Source organism: Diceros bicornis, chromosome 26, assembly GCF_020826845.1.
Source record: "Diceros bicornis minor isolate mBicDic1 chromosome 26, mDicBic1.mat.cur, whole genome shotgun sequence".
NCBI lineage: Eukaryota > Metazoa > Chordata > Mammalia > Perissodactyla > Rhinocerotidae > Diceros > Diceros bicornis.
The window spans coordinates 46,117,579-46,137,491 of NC_080765.1; the positions used below are offsets into that span (position 1 = coordinate 46,117,579).

The 19,913-nt window shown below is 49.3% G+C and overlaps 1 protein-coding gene across 7 annotated transcripts in view; it reads left to right on the top strand.

Moving 5' to 3' along the window:
• The window catches only part of ABCA3 (ATP binding cassette subfamily A member 3), a 49,606-nt gene that overhangs the window by 11,037 nt on the left and 18,656 nt on the right, over positions 1 to 19,913 (top strand). For all 7 annotated transcript variants that reach the window (XM_058570285.1, XM_058570281.1, XM_058570279.1 and 4 more), the window contains 12 exons: positions 529 to 694; positions 3,381 to 3,640; positions 5,912 to 6,028; positions 6,307 to 6,427; positions 11,141 to 11,314; positions 13,528 to 13,709; positions 15,941 to 16,084; positions 16,631 to 16,760; positions 16,949 to 17,103; positions 17,355 to 17,510; positions 17,733 to 17,943; positions 18,918 to 19,068. In XM_058570285.1, the coding sequence (XP_058426268.1) occupies positions 529 to 694; positions 3,381 to 3,640; positions 5,912 to 6,028; positions 6,307 to 6,427; positions 11,141 to 11,314; positions 13,528 to 13,709; positions 15,941 to 16,084; positions 16,631 to 16,760; positions 16,949 to 17,103; positions 17,355 to 17,510; positions 17,733 to 17,943; positions 18,918 to 19,068 (1,967 nt within the window). The remainder of the gene's footprint in view (positions 1 to 528; positions 695 to 3,380; positions 3,641 to 5,911; positions 6,029 to 6,306; positions 6,428 to 11,140; positions 11,315 to 13,527; positions 13,710 to 15,940; positions 16,085 to 16,630; positions 16,761 to 16,948; positions 17,104 to 17,354; positions 17,511 to 17,732; positions 17,944 to 18,917; positions 19,069 to 19,913) is intronic.

Consider the following 19,913-nt stretch of genomic DNA (forward strand, 5'->3'; position numbering starts at 1 on the left):
CTGCCTGAAGAAAGCGGCCCTAGACCATCACCACAGGTCCCTGTATGTTCTCTCATATGAAAGGTATTCCTGGTCCCCAGGCCTCTTTGGATGGAGTCAAAGAGGATAGTTGGGAAAGTAGCAGATACTTGGGACTTAAATATGAGGTGTGAGAATTGCAGTTATATATTTAAAACAAACAAAAAGAAAGTTATTTGCTTGCCAGGTGACGTTAAGCCTGGGAAACTATCGAATCCCTCTAGCATTATTTTGGTGGCCCTCCACTGATTGTCAGGGACAATCAGGGACGCCTCATGCATAGAGTTCGTGTTGGTAGATGGCAAGAGGCGTGGTGAACAACAACCCAGAGGTGACCCTCTGGGGCTGCCTGTCCTCCCTCGCTCTGACGTCCCGAGACCCTGTGGACCTTGGCGGGAGGCTGGGAGAGTGGTGGGTTCTTGGTAATGAGAGTCTCCTAAACTCTCATTTGGTGCAGGTGTTTGCTCCTGTCAGAATCTCTCAGAGCAGTTGTTCTCTTTGTTTCCGTAGGTGAAATACCACTTACGGTTCAGTTATACACGGAGAAATTACATGTGGACTCAGACAGGCTCCTTCTTCCTGAAAGAGATGGAGGGATGGCACACCACTTCCCTTTTTCCACTTTTTCCAAACCCAGGACCGAGGGAACCTGCGTCCGCTGATGGCGGAGAACCCGGTGAGAAGCATGTTTAGCGGCCATGTTACCACCTGGGGTGCTGACTGGTAGTAATCACGTGGGGGGACCCATCTTGCATTTCTCTGCAGAAATACTTTTCAGGAGTATTTGGTCTTCTTCTTTGTAGGAGAAGGAAGAAAACATCCAGTAAAACTGGCTTCTGAAAGGCTAAAGTAATCTTTGAAAACAGCAGAGCCTCACTCCCCGTTTCCCAGAACACATGTGCTCTTGAATGAAACATTTATGTTTCGGTTTTTAGGAAGCTTCAGTTTGCGTTGAATCTTTTGGCCTGGTTTTATGTTTCCCTTCTCTCCTGGCCTTCTCTGGGTACAGTTTTATAGGCTCTGTAAGCTCTGTCATCCTGGTGTAACTGTCGGTGGTTTAGTCGAGTCAGTGGACGTTTGTGGAAGTTGGATCTTGGCCAGCTATGCCCTCTCAGTGCATGTGCTGGTCTGTCCCATGTGACTTTGGCAGGCAGTTGGCATGTTTGTCTCCTCTGAAGCATGGTCACATCTTGGAACCAAGCTTGGGCTAGCCAAGCAGTAACTGGGGCCCAGGACTAGACTTCACCCTCAGGCCAAGACCCAACTGTGGCTTCAGGCAGCATCTAGGGTGTTTCAGGGAACGTAGGATTCCACGGGACTGCAGGAGGCAGAGGTTGTGAGAGGTTTTGATGGGAAGACCCAGGAATGTCCCTAAACAGAATGCCAGGCAGGCGAGGGGACATATCGCTGGTGCCAGGGTCTGTCACCAGCATAATGTTCCAAGGCAAGGTTTTAAATCTGGAAGAGGAACTAAGATGAGCAAGGCAAAGTGAGGTGTGCAAGGCCCCAGAATGAAGCCCTGGACAGGCCACCAACTGAGGATAGGAGAAGCCCCATCAGCTGTCACACTAGCCCTCTGTGCCAGCAACGGGAGAGACCGGCTGCTGTGACCCAGGGGCTAGACTGTCCCTCCTGTTTGTGGGGACAATTTCCTGAGCTTGGAAGCAACAGAAAAAAGTTCTCAAAGGAAAAGATGGACATTTCACTATGTACAAACTTGAAATTTGCCAGAAAAGAAAAAGATATAACACCAATTTTAAAAGCAGATGGAAGATGAGGGAACCATTTTGGTGAATGACAAAGGGTGATGATTCTCATTCTTTAAAGGGTTCGTCAGTCCAGTCAGTTAGAAAAACATGAAGGCCCAAGAGGTACGGCAAGGAGGTGAGCATGGCACCCAGGAGGCTCTGGGTAATGTGCCGAGTGTTCTCCCCATCCCACCCCCGATGTCCATCCTTACGCCTACTGATTCCCCCGATGAGAACTTAGCCCCTGGGATAGTCTGAAAGAAGAAGAAAAGCCACATGCACAAAGATGTTCACCATTGCTTTATTTATGGTCATAAAAATTTCAGCAGTAGGAAATGATTGATTACAGAGCCATGGCTTCATTCCTCGGAGTGTTGAGAATCCATGGAAGTTGTGATAATGAAGACTCTGGGTAACATGACAAAGCCTCGTAAGAGAGCAACGTGTGAGAAAGCAGGCAGGATATTTCGTGGGGGAGGCAGTGTGATGCTGTGAAAAGACACTGGCTTTGAAGCCAAAGAGACCAGGGTCCCATCTCAGCTGTGCCCCCTCACCAGTTGTGTGGCTCGACTCCCCCGGCTCAGTGGCCCCATCTATCCAATGGGGATATGGTTAGCTGCTCTGCAGGTTTGTTGTGAAGATGAGAACTAAAGCCCCACCCAGCAGAACAATGGGTAACGTTAATTGAGCACCTACTATAATCGTGACTATAAAGAGACTTAAACCTAAGGGAAATGGTAGAAACACACAGACATGGTAACCCAATGTTGGGGTGTGCTTGGCATATTGCTTTTCTTTTTTCTAGAGGCTGGACCCCAGGCATCTAACAATTTCGTGTTAGAGGACATTAGATGTTCTAAACATCACTGTATTTTATGAATAAGGGTGACCACGCTGCCCAGACCTGCACTCCATGTCCTCGTCTGTCCCTTGGGCTCAGGCCTCAGGGACTCAGGCTGCCTTTTTGTCTACTGAGACTGTGCCCGCTCCTTCCTTAGGCTCAGTCTCTCTCAAGCCTAGCTCTGGACTGAAATACCATATCCCCAGTTTATCACTCCTCCCAGCCCTTTTCACTTTAGGAATTTTACTACAAACCACTTTGGGGAGTCAAAAGGGGCCCACAGGGAGAAACCACAAAGCACATGAAGGTCTTATAGTAGTGGCCTTTGGGCTGTGGTGCCCGCCTCCCTGTGAGATGGTCACTCAAGGGTGGATGGAGTTAAAGTTGCTAATCAGCTGGCCTTGAGATAGCAAGATTATTGTTGATTATCCCAGTGGGCCCAGTGTAATTACAAGCATCCTTAAAAGTGGACAAGGGAGGCAGAAGGTCAGAGAAAGATGTGATGATGGAAGCAGGGTCAGAGAGATGCTGCATGGCTGGCTTTGAAGGTGGAGGGAGGGGCCATGGGCCAAGGAATGAGGGCAGCCCCTGCAAAGGAGAAGACTGAAGGAAACCTTAGGGGCTTTAGGTGATGTCGCTCCGTGGCCTCGATTAGCAGGGAGACCTTGGTACAGCTCAATGCACGTGGCTCTCTAAGCGAGCAGCATCCCGTGATGTGGCTTTTCTGACACGTTGACTCCATGTGCTGGATTGTCCTCTGCTCCCGCACTCAGGATACATCCGAGAAGGCTTCCTGGCTGTGCAGCACGCCGTGGACAGAGCCATCATGCAGTACCACGCAAACACCTCCACGCACCAGCTGTTCGAGAAGCTCACCGTGATCGCAAAGAGGTTCCCTTACCCACCTTTCATTTCGGACCCCTTTCTCGTCGCCATCCAGTACCAGCTTCCCCTGCTGCTCATGCTGAGTTTCACTTACACCTCACTAACCATTATCCGGGCTGTCGTGCAGGAAAAAGAGAGGAAACTGAAGGTAACCCTCTTTACCTTTGGCTTTAAAACATTTTGGCAAGTTAGTTCTAGGCACAGCGCCGCTGTGGGGCGGTCGTGTCTTGTGCCCTGTTGTCAGGCAGGGGCAGCTCCTGGACGCTGGAGCCACGAGAACAGTTGGGCATGTGGCGGACGCCCACCATGGCTGCAGCCCATCTCAGGGCTTCTTTGAAATCAAGCCTGGTATATCCAGGTTTTAAAAACCCTGATAAAGCACTGTGTTTTCTGTGCTGTACACTAAGGACTGAACGTTGAAAAGACAGCATTTGGGATATATTGGGTTAAGTAAAATATACATCATTGAAATTAATTTCACTTGTTTCTTTTGACTTTTTTGATGTGGCTACTATAAAATTCTAAATTATATATGTGGTGGGCTGGCCCTGTGGCTTAGCGGTTAAGTGCACGCGCTCCACTGCTGGCGGCCCGGGTTTGGATCCCGGGCGTGCACCGACGCACCGCTTCTCCGGCCATGCTGAGGCCACATCCCACATACAGCAACTAGAAGGATGTGCAGCTATGACATACGACTATCTACTGGGGCTTTGGGGGGAAAATAAATAAATAAATAAAATCTTTAAAAAAAAAATTATATATGTGGCTCGCATTCTGTTTCTATTGAACAGAGCCATTCTAGAGAGTAGGTCAACACAAATAAAGTGTTTAAATATGTGGCCGAGCAGAAGGCTGCTTAACTTTACATATAGATCAAGGACAATTGTCATTCTAGCCTGTCAGGCACAAGGTAGTGGGGAATTAAGAATATATGAAGTGTCACTCTAAGGGAAGATCATTGACTTAATTGAGTACACCTGAATGAATATTGTCACCTGTAAACTCATACCAATGACACTGCCAAAAGTATCCCAAATATACATGAAATTCCTCCTTTGGCAATATCTGCAGGGCCAGTGACATGACAGAGTGTCCTCAGTGGCGCCAGATCTGTGATTCTCAGAGCTTTTAAAGTGCAGCAAACGAGAGGCTAGGGGAACTGATGAGGCAGCTGCTGTCTGCTGGGGCGCCATAAATAGCTTTGATAAAATAGTGCGGTATTGGAGTGTTGAATGACTGGACAATGAAATGGTTCAGAAAAACAATGTTTGTGCACACACTTGCCTACAGATACATAGATAAAACCAGTGTGGCAGAATGTTAAGTGATGACTGAATCTAAGTGGTAAGTGTACAGGTGACCGTTGTACCAATCTTCCCATTTTTCTGGAGGTTAGAAATTGTGCATAAGAAGAAGTGGAAAATCAGTCTAGCTTGGTGCCTGACACATAAGAGACACTTCATCAACCCTGGTCCCCTCCCCCAGACCAGCACTATCCAATGAAACGTTCTGCAATGATAGACATGCCCTGTGTCTGCTGTCCACTCTAGTCACCACTGGGCGCTTGTGGCTAGTGTGACCGAGGAGCTAAATTTTTAATTTTAATTAATTTCAGTTGAAATAGCCACATGTGGCCACTGGCCATCTGTATTGGACGGCACAGCTTTAGGTTCCCCTGGGACTGGCGAGGAAGGTCTGTCCCCAGCGTCTCTAAGCTCCAGTCCTTCCTGCAGGAGGTACCCCTCACAACAAAAGTCTGGACCCCTCATTTCAGAACAGCAGGAGGTGAGGCAGAGCCCCTGGCTTCTAATGCTTTCCCACAGCCACTGTTGGTCCTGGAACTGCTCTGGGGCCACATTTCGCAGCGACGGCGTTAGTGTGGTTGGTAACCTGCGGAGTCTCTCTACTAGGCAGTGGAGGGGCTGGGCTCTGTTCTCCTGAGTCAGAACCCCAGCGCCAGCTACCTCACCACAGGGCTTCTTGGGGGCAGTCAGGGTTACCCAGAGAAGACTGGGAAGCACAGACCAGGAGTTTGGGATTGCTCCATAGGTTCATTAGCTTGGTCAACATGGATGCGAGCCCACATCAGGCCCTGACTGAAGCACAGGGGCAGTCATAGCTGGTCCTCAGCTCCCTCCCTGGTGGACCCAGTGGAGGAGAGAGACAAAGTCTTAGCTCCAAGTGAGGAAGAGCAAGGCCACTCCCGAGTAGAGGGCAAGAGAGCACACTGGGGTGATGGGGAGCAGGTGGGCTATCCTGGTGGGGGAGCAGGGAGGGCATCCTGCAGATGTGCGACACTGCACACACTCAAAGGCTCTAAGGAAAGTCGGTGTGAGGAAGGCGCCGGGGCCTAGTGTGGCAGGCGGTGGGCACTCACCCGCAGCAGGCATGTCAGAGCATGTGCCGCTCTCTCCCCCAGGAGTATATGCGCATGATGGGGCTCAGCAGCTGGCTGCACTGGAGTGCTTGGTTCCTCCTCTTCTTCCTCTTCCTCCTCATCGCTGTCTCCCTCATGACCCTGCTCTTCTGCGTCAAGGTGAGTGTGGCTTTGAGAGAGGGTATGATGTGAAGAGCATGGCTTTCAAGTTGACAGGAGAGCCAGAGGCAGCCATAGCACCGCCAGGGAGATCCCAAGACTCCACCTGTACGGACTTCAGTAGAGAGGACAGTGGCCTTCTCCCTCACTCAGTGTAGCCCTGTCTCCCGTCCTTACCAGTTTCATTTGTGGCCAGGAATGGTTAAGACTCTTCCTGGTTTTGTCTCCACCTTCCCTGCCACATCCCATGCTGACCGGTGGGATGGGACGCTGCGCAGGTGAAGAAGAATGTGGCGGTGCTCACACACAGCGACCCGTCGCTGGTGCTGGTCTTCCTGGTGTGCTTTGCCATCTCCTCCATCTCCTTCAGCTTCATGGTCAGCACTTTCTTCAGCAAAGGTGAGTCGCCCTGCCCTCCTGGGAACAGAGGACAGTGGGGTGATCCAAATCTCAGAAAACCGGGCAGTTTCTTTTGGAATGAGTAGAAATAACCCAGAGACTGTGCTTTCCTTCGGATTCCATTCTCTGGGTGTTGAAGTACGTGCTTGAATAGTTCTTTTAATGAAGCTCAATGAGTGGTTAATTCTCTTTGACTTTATGTCCAAATATATCTTTATTTTCCCCTCACTCATGAATAATATTTTAGCTGCATATAAAATTCTCCATGGATGGATATTTCACTTGGCACTTTGATAATGTTGTCTTATTACCATCAGATACCAGTTATTGTTGGGAAGAAGTCTCCTGACAGTCTAGGTGTGATTTTTCTTTATTTATGAATGTTTTGATCTGAAGAATCATGTCTTTTTTTAGTCCTACAAAATTTCAGTTAGACTTTGATCAGATTCTGCTTTGCATTATTGCTATCATTCTCTTCAGTTAGACCTTTGTTGGAGCCTCTCAGTTTGTTCTTCATGTCTCTTAACTTCTTTCTTTTTTTTATTGTGATAAAATACACATAACATAAAATTTACCACCTCACCCATTTTAAGTGTACAGTTCGGTGGTATTAAGTATGTTTATATTTTTGTGCAGCCATCACCACCATCCATCTCCAGAACTCTTTTCATCTTCCCAAACTGAAATTCTGTCCCCATTAAACAACTCCCCATTCCCTTCTCCCCCCAACCCTTGGAAACCATTATACTTTCTGTCTCTATAAATTTGACTACTCTAGGTACCTCATGTAAGTGGAATCATACAGTATTTGTCTTTTTGTGACTGGCTTATTTCATTTCACATAACGTTTTCAGGGTTCATCCATGTTGTAGCATATGTCAGAATTTTCTTCCTTTTTAAGGCTGAGTAATTTTCCATTGTATGTATATACCACATCTTGCTTATCCGTTCATCTGTCACTGGACACTTGGGTTGCTTCCATATTTTAACTATTGTGAATAATGCTGCTGTACAAATATCTCTTCAAGACCTTGCTTTCAATTCTTTTGGATACATACCCAGAAGTGGAATTGCTAGATCATATGGTAGTTCTATTTTTAGTTTTTCGAGAAACTTCCATACTGTTTTCCGCAGTGGCTTTACCATTTTACATTCCCACCAACAGTGCACACATTTCTCCACATCCTCACCAATACTTGTTATTTTCTGGGTTTTTTTTTTTATAGTAACCATCCTGTTGGGTGTGAGGTGGTATCTCTCAGTCTCTCCTTCATGTCTCTTAACTTTTTTTTTATACTTTAAAAAATCTCTTTTTGCTGAGTTCTCTGTGAATTGAACTCTCTCTTTGGAGTTGTCTTCCAGTTGCCTAATTCTCTCTTTGACTATATGTGTTCTAGAATGTATCTCATCTTTTGAGATTTTTTTTTTCTATGACTATATTTATCTTTTATCAGCTATCTAGTTGATTCTTATACATATCCACTTATTCTTGTTTCTTTATCCGTTTTTGTAAGAAAAAAATCCTCTTTTTTTTAATGGAAGCATTTCTTCAGTTGCTCCTGAAAATCCTTGACATTCTTATTTTGAAGTTTTTCTCTTTTCTACTTATACTCGTTCCCTTGGAGAGCTTTGAACATGTGGATAATTCCCAAATTTAGATCTCCAGCTTAGGCTTCTCTCCTGAAATTCAGACTCATACCCAACAACTTCCCTGAGATGCTTAATATGCACCTCAATCAGAGCATTGCCAAACCTAAATTCCTGATCTTATCCTCAAAACCTCATTCCCCCATCTCTATTAGTGGCACTCCATCCTTCTGATTGCTCACACTGATAACCTTGGAATCATCCTCCACTCCTCTCTTCCTCTCACATCCTGCTCCACATCCAGTTCTCAAGTCCTATCAGCAGTACTGTCAAGATACACCTGAACTCCAACCACTTCTCACCTCCACTGCCCTACCCTGGCCCAAACCGCCATCGTCGCTGGCCTGGTTTATGGTGGTGGCCTCATAACTGGTCTCCCTGCTTCTGCCCTTGCCACCCTTCAGTTCTCAATGTAACCAGTAGTGTGATCCTCTGAAAATGTAAGCCAGAGCCTGTCACTCTTCTGCTCAGACCCTCTTGTGTCTGTGGGTCTCGCTCAGGAAAAGCTGAAGCCCCTGCCCAGCCCAGACCTCACCGGCTGCTGCTCTCCGCCCATTTGCTCCAGCCCTGCCATGCTCCCTTCTCATGGCTCTGGCCTCCACCTAGGTCAGAGGTTCTCAAAGTGCAGTCCATGGACTCCTGGGGGTCCCCAAGGACCTTAAAGGGGCTCGCAAAATCAAAACTATGTTTGTAATAATACCAAGATGTCATTTGCCTTTTCTACCATGTTGACATGTGCACTGATGGTACAAGAGCAAAGGTATGTAAAACCACCAGCCCTGAGCACAAAGCCAGACAGGCCCCAGATGGTACCAGGCATTGTGTTCTTCACTACCACATGCTCCAGGAAACAAACAAACAAACAAAAAAATGCAAGTCTCCCTCAAGAATGTCCTTGATGGAGCAGTAAAAATTATTAATTTTATTAAACCTTGACTCTTAAGTATACTTTTATAATATCTTCTGTGACGAAATGAGATGTCCATGTAACGTTGCATACTGAAGTATAGTGATTATCTCCAGGGAAAGCATGTGGGCAGTTGTTTGAGTTGTCAGCTAAACTAGCTACTTTGTTCATGGAACACAATTTTTGCTTGAAAGAGCAACTATCAGATTATAGCTATTCATACTTGAGTATTTGGCAAGCATTTTCTCAAAGATGAGCTGTCTTTTAAGGAAAACAACTGACAATATCTAATAACAATTACAAAATTTGAGCTTTCAAGCAAAAAATGGAGTTTTGCAAACTTGAATTTACCACTGTAAGCTTCCCAGAACTAAGTTTTTTATGAGATTAGTGATAGTATTCCCAATGTGATTTTTTTTATGTTGTATGTGTCAACGTTTGGAAGATCTATATAGCTCAACAAGCAATATTTTCCAAAAGACCAATGCATCATGTTACAAAATCATGCAAGAGTAATAACCCATTCAAAGTGCAAGATAGACCAGTGGATTTTCATGTAACAGAGTAGGAAAAGTTCATTGGTTAGTTCAATTCTACATGGCACCTAAACTAATCTTTGAGAAACTGCCGCTTATCGAGTGGTAGTTGAGTGGTGTAGTATCAAAAAAGGATATCCACAAAGATCTGAAAAGGCTATTCAGATGCCTCTCCCTTTTCCAACTACTTATCCATATGAAGCTGGATTTTCTTCATGTACTTCACCCAAAACAATGTAGTCATCCCTCAGTATCCATGGGGGATCGGTTCCAGGACCCCCCGAGGATGCTCAAGTTTCTAATATAAAATGGCATAGTATTTGCATAGAACCTACACCCATCCTCCTGTATACTTTAAATCATCTTTAGATTATTTATAATACCTGATACAGTGTAAATGCTATGTAAATAGTTGTTATACTGTATTGTTTAGGGAATAATGACAAGAAAAAAACATCTGTACGTGTTCAGTACAGACGCAACCATCATAGGCCTTTCAATCCGAGGTTGGTTGAATGGATGGATGTAGACCCCACATATACGGAGGGCCGACTGTAATACAACAGAGTGAATGCAGAAGCAGATATGAGAATCCAGCTGTAATCTGTTAAATGAGACATTACAAAGGTTTGCAAAAATGTAATACAATGCCACTCTTTTCACTAGATTGTGAGAAATATAGTTGTTTTTCATAAAAATATTTATGTTGACTTGTAATGAGTTTAAATTTTCTTAGTATTAATTTCTAATACTAAGAATATACACATATATATATAAATAAATAACCCACAGAAACAAAAGTTCTTTTGATATCCTTAATAATTTTCAAGAGCATAAAGGGGTCTTGAGACCAAAGCATTTGAGGGCCACGGCATGGACTAAAACCATGCTGTTCTTCCCACACCTCCACGACCCAGTCCTCACCTCTTTCAGGTCTCTCCCACGTGTCACTTTTTCATCAAAACCTTCCTTGGCAACCTGGCAGTCACAGCCCCCGGCCCAGGGAACGTCTTGTCCCATTCTGTGCCTCGTTGCCCTGCACAGGGCTGCCCCTTCCAGCACACTCTCTTACTTAGTGTTTACTGTCAGTGTCCCCACGGGATTATAAGCTCCAGGAGGGGAGGAGGTTTGTCTGTTTTGTTTGTGGCAGTCTCCCTGGTGCCTGGAACAGGGCCTGGCACAGAGTAAGTGCTCAGCAAGTGTCAGCAAATGAATGAGTGAACCATATGGAGCAGACCAGGGGAGAAACAGGGCTGGGGCGGGGTGGGGCGGGGCTCAGTATTGGTCACGTCGGGTGTGTGATGTCAAGGCAACGGGAGGTGAAGTCTGCAGGAGAGGGCTGGAGAAATCACTGAAGGGTCCCCGGGATGGGGAGGACACGTGCAGCCCTAGGCAGGGCCACATTCCCTAGGGCACATGACACCCCCCTCCAATCCCCCCCCACCCCACAACAAGAAAGAGGCAGCAGGCCAAGCCTGGAGTCCTCCAGCACTGGGGCTTGTGTCCCTGTGTCAACGGCTGATGCCTTTGTACCGTGGGTGGAGCACGGACTCCCTCTGAACACGTTCATGCAAATGTTCTTGCATGTTCTTAGCGCACTTGTCTTCCTCTCTCCACCTATAGCCAACATGGCAGCAGCCATAGGGGGCTTCCTCTACTTCTTCACATACATCCCATATTTCTTCGTTGCTCCTCGATACAACTGGATGACTCTTAGCCAGAAGCTTTTCTCCTGTCTCCTGTCCAATGTTGCCATGGCAATGGGAGCCCAGCTCATAGGAAAATTTGAAGCGAAAGGTGAGTGTTTTCCTTTTCACAAGCTGCCCTTGCTGATTCAGTTACACTGAGAGAGTCTAAGTAGAGGTGCCTCCTGCACTCAGACGCCAGCTCCGATAACAAACAGGCACACCAGGACAGCTAAAGGAGTAATGTGTTTGGAAGACACGTCCCTGGTGATGGGGAAGCTCACACACAGGGCAGACTGGCAGGCGTGACAGGAGCCATAAAGGAGGTGGGTCACAGACAGCGTGGTTCACAGGACAGAGGGTAAAAGTGTCCAGTGCGGCATCGGCCACCACTTGCCAGAGTAGTCCTGGCTTTGAGTTCCCCTCGAGGCCCTGCTTGGAACCAGCTGTTACTGCAGGAAACCCCTGGACGTGAGGATCTACATCTGCCAATGGTGGGATTCAACTCGATGACCTCTGAGTCTCTTCCTGCCTCTTGAGGCATTCAGAATTATGACACCAGAGGCCTCAAAGTCTACGGGTTTTGATCAACTCCTAGCTCTTAGTAAAGTGGTAGAATTAGCATCTTCCCCTCCTCTTGCTCCCCAGTACCTCCTGCAATAATTGGCGATGAGGGCAGGGATGCCTGAGAGAGAAACAAGTGACAGACCAGATCATTATTTTCTTGATTTTTGTGAAATTTCCTGATTTTTAAAATATCACAGAGGTCAAATAAACACTGCTTTGGGCTAGCTTTGGCCTGTGGGCTCCCATTTTGCAAACCTGTGGTAGATGCTCCGATTTCAATGGATGGAGTCAAGCCTACTCCTCTAAAGGGATGAGAGGGGGGCCAGCCCGGTGGTGTAGTGGTTGAGTTCACACACTCCGGCCCGGAGTTCGCAGGTTTGGATCCCGGGTGTGGACCTATGCACTGCTCATCAAGCCGTGCAGTGGTGGCGTCCCACATACAAAATAGAGGAGGAGAGGCAGAGATGTTAGCTCAGGGCCAATCTTCCTTACCAAATAAATAAATAAAGAGATGAGAGGACACTTAACCCCTCACCCCCTGGGAAGTCTCCGGAAATGGAGAACTCACCTCCTAGGAGAAGGCCCCTTTTGTTTCCCAATCACTCAAACCCTTCTCAGGGAAGGGCCTTGGAGAGGCAAATGGACTCAGACCCAGCCCTGCCTCTCTCCCGCTTGCTTTGGGTTTAAGAGGAGGCACGAGGGGTGAGGAAGAGTTTCTGCATGGCTGGTGTTTTGCTGGCATCAGTCTCCCTGGAGCTTCTGCCTGTTGTTCTGGCTCTACTGGCAGGAGTAAAGTACAGTCTGTCTTCTAAATGACTGACCTGTGTGCATTTTAAGACCATTTCGGCTCTGCTCCATCCAGATGTACCTTTTTTCAGGCTGAGTGCTCTCATTTCTTCCAGCCATGCAATTCCTCGCTGTTGTAGCTTCCTAGTTGTGGGTTATGGAAGAAGGCACAGGAACCTTCAGTGTGGCTTTATCTTTAATTAGAATTTTTTTCTTCAATTGGCAATCTAATGCTTTGCCTTTTAAGTATATATGTTTCCGTGTTTGGTAGCATGTGATAAAATGTAGACTTTTTAAATGCACAGTCCCTTCCAGGGTTCAAATACTTTTTAAAAAGCCACTTATAAAGAGGAATCTACTATATGGCACCTGTTGTTTTTCAAAGTTCTATACCAAATTTTCTCAAAACAAATTTCGAGTTGTTTGAAAGTGAACATTGACCAAGGCCAGAGAGCAGCCATTTCCATTGGGACCCTCGAGCCAACAGAGAGTGGTCCAGCCACACGGAATCCCCAAGCATCGTTTGGATGTGATATTGCAAACCAGAGAGAAGACAAAATGCTATGAGCACCACTAAACAGAGCTTTCGATGTGTCTGAAGTATTTCTGTGTTTTAAAAAGACTTATATGAAATGCACACTGTTCCAGTGTTGGCCTTGCCCCAAATCATATCTGTGTAGATGTGTATGTTCATATGTGTGTTCGTACATGTATATGTATACGTGTGTCATGTATATGGATGTGCATATATGTCATAAATCAAACGTGAGCCCATCTAGTCAGTTAATGAGCTTTTGCTGGTTCTCTAACTTACCAATTTTGTAACTTACTGTTGTCTTAAAGCCTGAAAGTCAGCAGATTTGCTCTACAACCAGGAGGGGAGGAGTCATGACGACCTTGCAGTGGCATGCACACATGTGCCGTCAGGGGCTACGGGCCCGTTTCAGGCCCATTTCCCGGTGTGTCTTCCAGGCACAGGCATCCAGTGGCGAGACCTCCTGAGTCCTGTCAACGTGGACGACGACTTCTCCTTTGGCCAAGTGCTGAGCATGCTGCTGCTGGACTCCGTCCTCTATGGCCTGGTGACCTGGTACGTGGAGGCCGTCCTCCCAGGGCAGTTCGGCGTGCCCCAGCCCTGGTACTTCTTCATCATGGTGAGTTCTGACACCTCTGCTCTTCACGCTGGCCACCTCTGTCGGGTGGAAGTGTCCCCAGCACTCACCCTGGGCCCCCTCTAGTCCCTGACACATGACGCCTAGTCGGGCCAGGGTAGAGGGCTTGCCCTGTGCCCAGGCAATGAGCAGTGTGTCCTAGAGGCCCTGAGACCCTCCACCACCCGAGATGATCCCTGCACTCCAGGGTCTTGGAGAAGGAGCTCGCGCTGGGCCCACGGTCCACAGGACCGGCGCACCCACACCCCTACCTCGTTTCTCGAAAAAATACTGGGTTTTCTGCTTACAAAGTAGTACAGCTTCTTGTAAGAGTGATTGCATTGCTGGAATTTACAGCACAATGCCTCCACCCAGAGGTGAACACTGCTGACACTTTAGTGTGTAGTTCTTCAGATCTTTTCTGTGCGTATACTATCCTGTAGCATACACGTATGTTATATGACATTTATACATTTGTTTTTAGAAAAAGAGGACCGTAGTTTTAAAATGCTTGAAACTTGGTTTGTTTGTTTTTTTACCTAACAGTACATCTTAGATATCCTAAGTACATATATGTGTGGATCTGTTTATAAAATAAACTTTTGGACTTTTATCTATACATATTTATAAATTTTGTTTTATTTATAACTATTTTTATATTTAAATTTATACATTTTTATGAATCAACTTCATTTTTTAATGAGTGCACAGTATTCCAAGAATGTGCCACCATATATTTAACTAATTGCCTATTGATGGTTAGTTAGGTGCCACTCTATTGTTCATTCTTTGATTCACAACTATTTATCAAGCGTCCACTATGTATTTCATCAAATCTAAAATGCTATTCATTTTTACAGGCACCATTACTTTATCACCAAGAGAGAAAAATACAGTTAAACTATGGCATTCCATGATTTGTAAGACACATTCTGATTTCAGAGTTTAAAACGTGAGAAATGTGTCCCCTAAAACCAATGGAATATGATGAGCCAGCACTATTCCAGGCACTGGGAACACACCAGGAATACAGCTGTGGGTTAAACAGATTCACCCCACAGGGCATACATCTGGGGGCAGTTCTTCCAAGGCCCTGTTCTCACCTTTCCCATGACCCTGCCCACACCACTGCCTTACTGTGCCGTAAGCCACACGCTTCACAGGGAGCGTGTGTGGTTTGTGATTGTATTCTCACCCCTCACACAGCCTGTTGCTGTGATGGCTAGACAGAGGGTGGAGGATCATCCTCTAGACAGAGAGTGGAGGGTTTTCCTCTAGACAGAGGGCATGGGGTTGTCCTCTAGATAGGGGTGGAGGGTCATCCTCTAGACAGAGGGTGGGGGGTCATCATCCAGACAGGGTGGAGGGTCGTCCTCTAGACAGAGGGTGGAGTGTTGTCCTCTAGACAGAGGGTGGGAGTCGTTGTCTAGACAGAGGGTAGAGAGTCATCCTCTAGACAGAGGGCTGGGGGTTGTCCTCTAGACAGAGGGTGGAATGTCGTCCTCTAGACAGAGAGCTGGGGGTTGTCCTCTAGACAGAGGGTGGAGGGTCGTCCTCTAGACAGAGAGCTGGGAGTTGTCCTCTAGACAGAGGGTAGAGGGTCGTCCTCTAGACAGAGGGCTGGGGGTTGTCCTCTAGACAGAGGGTGGAATGTCGTCCTCTAGACAGAGAGCTGGGGGTTGTCCTCTAGACAGAGGGTGGAGGGTCATCCTCTAGACAGAGGGTGGATAGGGAGGGGCCTCCTCATAGCAGAGGGAGGCCCGGCCCTTTTGCTTCTCTTGCTTATTTCACGAGCTCCTGTATGGCTAAGTAAGGATGCAGTCAGGGCATGGAGACACAGCCTCCTTTGTTTTTGCCCTGATGTCGACGTCATCCTGAACAAGAATGTTCAGTAACCTGTCTGTATATGCAGTGTCATTGTTTACTTTTCCTCTGTGTTGTATCTGAATTGATAGGCACAATAAGCCTGTGAGTTACCATTATGCCCATATGGTAGATTGGGAAACTTAGGCTGAGAGCTTCCCCAGAATACATGAGTGAGGAGCCGTGCTGGATCTTGACCCCACCCTGGGACTTGAAGCAGCGTCTTCTCTGCGGCAGCGTGCCCTGCGGGGGAAGACTGAGGGCTGGGTGCTGCGGGTATCTAACATGTTGGTTAGTTGTTTCTTGGTTTGTCACAAACAAAATTAACTGACATGAATTGGCCATTGAAACCCACCTGGTTTCCGTCCTAGCCCTCGTACTGGTGTGGGCGCCCGAGGACGGTGTTAGGGAAAGAGGAAGAAGATGACGACCCTGAAAAAGTGCTCAGAACTGAGTACTTTGAGGCCGAGCCGGAGGATCTGGTGGCTGGGATCAAGATCAACCATGTGTCCAAGGTGCCACGCCCTATGGGGACTGCGGGGATCGGGGACAGTGGGGTCCCGGGCAGTGAGACCTGCCCCCTTGCCCAGGGCTCTCTCTGAGCTGGTGACCGTCCTCCAGGCTTTGATGCCTCCTGGATGCCCGTGGCTGCTCTCTGACCGGCTTTCCCAGGCTGTGTGTCCCCAGGGCCCAGTTCTGGGTCGAGTCAGTAACACATGCCACCCAGACTTAACCTCTTACCAGCCTTGTAGTGAATGCTTGCTGTGCTCACTGCACCGCAATGCCTTGGCCTCACAGGCCTTTTGGTTCTGCCGAGACACCGACGGTGTTGGAGACTGGTCAGGGGTGGGGGAGGCCAGAGAGTAGTAGCAAGCAGCGCGGCCTCCAATCAGTGCTCTGCCCCAAACTTCTTGCCTCTCTGTGTGATAATTGGTAACACTGGGCGTAGTCTCCTTCCAAGACCCTCAGGTCGGTATTCCAGAGGGAGTCGCAGGGGCCTGTCCAAGTGAAGCCCCTGAAGGGTCGCAGAAGTCCAGGGCGGCCCTCTGCCTTTCCTGCAGGTGTTCAGAGTGGGGAACAAGGTCAAGGCAGCCGTCAAAGACCTGAACCTGAACCTGTACGAGGGGCAGATCACTGTCCTACTGGGCCACAACGGCGCGGGGAAGACCACCACCCTCTCCATGCTCACAGGTGAGTGGCCACGGCCTCTGTCTCCACCATGGCGGGGAGCGGGGGTTACTGGCCAACTCACTCACAGGCAGACTGCTCCATAAAGCTAAGCGAAACCCCAGGAGCGAGGCCAAGTTTTCCCACCGCATGCTGACTGGCAGGATGTTCGTGCTGGACTTAAGCCCCTGGGGTGTTCTGCTCCGCCCTAGGCCTCTTCCCCCCGACCAGTGGACGGGCGTATATCAGTGGGTACGAAATTTCGCAAGACATGGTTCAAATCCGGAAGAGCTTGGGCCTGTGCCCTCAACACGACGTCTTGTTCGACAACCTGACTGTCGCAGAACACCTGTACTTCTATGCTCAGGTGAGCTGGCGGGTGACAGGATTCATAGGTGGTTGTGGTTTTTCAGTCACCTTGGGTTCCTGAGGCAGCCAGGTGAGCCCTTAGCCTCCCAGCAAACCAAAACCTGCTCCGAGGAGCTGCAGATCTGGAGTAAGGGAGGGAAGTCAGGATGCCAAGTCCAGCACACAAAGGGAGGGAGACAACGCCAAGGCAAAGTGGCCAGCCGCCCATCAGAAACCCCTGCCGGATCTCTCTGTCCCCTGCTGTTTCAGCTGAAAGGCTTGTCACGCCAGAAGTGCCCTGAAGAAGTCAAAAGGATGCTGCACATCCTCAGTCTGGAGGACAAGCGGGACTCACGGTGCAGGTTCCTGAGCGGGGGCATGAAGCGCAAGCTCTCCATCGGCATTGCCCTCATAGCGGGCTCCAAGGTATGGGGCAGCGAGGCCCAGCCTCCTGAAGGACACAGGTCAGGGCCCCCACACACGGTGGACAGACACTCGGGGCAGCAAGGTGCGGTTGGATGTGCAGTCTGGCCCGGGCGGTACTGCTGCATCTCCAGAGAACTCGAGCCGCACAGGGCCTACAGCACAGCCAGCCTGGGCCTGGGATGGGGCTCTGCCATCGTCATGAGGCTTTCCTCTGCTCTCCAGGTGCTGATGCTGGACGAGCCCACCTCAGGCATGGACGCCATCTCCAGGAGGGCCATCTGGGACCTTCTTCAGCAGCAGAAAAGTGACCGCACCATCCTGCTGACCACCCACTTCATGGACGAGGCCGACCTGCTGGGGGACCGCATCGCCATCATGGCCAAGGGGGAGCTGCAGTGCTGCGGGTCATCGCTGTTCCTCAAACAGAAATATGGTGAGCAGCTGAGAGCAGGAAGCAGGGCAGGCAGCCCAACCTCCGTTCCATCACAGGGTCAGCGTCACTGGCCCAGTGTGCTGAAAAGAGTGCCTGCTGTACCTTTCACGAAGGGCCCCTGAGGTCAGGCAGGGAGAGGCCTTCTCTAGACTTCCTGTTCTGTTGCCTCTGGACGGAGACCCGAGGCCTCAGGCAGAGGGGCTTGTGAGAATGAGAAGGGAAGGGAACGGAGCAGATAGTCTTGATTTGGTTAGGATGATGTTCAGCCTGAGCAATGGAATAGCAGTTGAGCCCCAGGGCCACCAAGAGCAGCGGTACCCTTGGAGAGGCCAAGCATGCTCACCAGCATTGTGGCTCTCAGACAAATGAGTGGCTCGCCAGGAGGTCCAGGGCTGGTGGGTGGCATGTGGAGTTAGCCCCCTCTTTGCTGTGTGAACTTGGCTTCCCTTCTCGAGGTCAGCTCATGGTCCACTGTGGTGCTGGCATGGCAGGTCCCACCCACGTTCTGCCAGCGAGAAGGAGTGAAGACAGGAGACAAGTGCCCCTCCCCTTAGACACCCCGGGGATTGCACGCCTTGCTTCTGTGGCTTCTCCTGACCAGCACACAGCCCCATCGAGCAGATGGTGACCCGATATGGTTACCATCAGGCTAAGGGGAGGTTGGGGAGGACGACCTTCGTCCTGGGGTTCCATTACGAGGAAAGTGGGGAGTAAAGTCTTGGGGACAGTTTCCACCACGTCCTCTGAGACTAGAAGTCCAAAGTCAGGCTCAAGTTTCACCTCTTTATTGTGCTCAGTGCCCCTTCCCTGGTAGGATGTGGAAAGTGAGACCCGCAGGACAGCTCTGAGGCGCTCTGAGATGCATTCATGGTTCAGGTGCCCTGGCTCTCCAGCCCCTTTCCCATGAGCTCAAGGGCCCAGGTGAGCCAGGAGAAGTAGGAGGCAGCCTCACGTGGGGCTCCATGGTGTTCCAGGCGCAGGCTACCACATGACACTGGTGAAGGAGCCTCACTGCAACCCCGAGGGCATCTCCCGGCTGGTCCACCGCCATGTCCCCAACGCCACCCTGGAGAGCAGCGCTGGAGCAGAGCTGTCATTCATTCTTCCCAAGGAGAGCACGCACAGGTATGCATCCCAGGGAGAGCACACAGGTACATATCCCAGAGAAAGCATGCACAGGTATGTGTCCCGGAGAGCACACAGGTACGCATCCCAGAGAGAACACACACAGGTACATGTCTGATAGAGAGCACACACAGGTATGTGTCCCTGAGGGAGCACACACAGGTGCGCATCCCAGAGGGAGCACACAAGTATGCATCCCAGAGAGAGCATGCACATGTACGTGTCCTAGAGGGGACACACACGGGTACACGTCCCAGAGAGAGCACACACAGGTGCATGTCCCAGAGGGAGCAGACAGGTATGCATCCCAGAGAGAGCACACAGAGGTACGCATCCCAGAGGGAGCACACAGGTATGCGTCCCAGAGAGAGCACACACAGGTGCGTGTCCCAGTGGGAGCACCCAGGTATGCATCCCAGAGAGAACACACACAGGTACACGTCCCAGAAAGAGCACACACAGGTGCACGTCCCACTGGGAGCACACAAGTACATTTCCCAGAGAGAGCACACACAGGTGCGTGTCCCAGTGGGAGCACACAGGTGTGCATCCCAGAGAGAGCACACACAGGTACGCATCCCAGAGGGAGCACACAGGTGTGCGTCCCAGAGAGAGCACACACAGGTACGCATCCCAGAGGGAGCACACAGGTATGCGTCCCAGAGACAGCATACGCAGGTATGGGTCCCAGAGGGAGCGCATAGGTATGCATCCCAGAGAGAGCATGCACAGGTACTCATCCCACAGGGAACAAACCCACATACAGATCAGAGAAGGGGGCTCAGTGGGCCTTCGGGGCTCCATGCCTAGAGTCACCCGCTCTGCACCTGTCAGGCTTGGCCAGT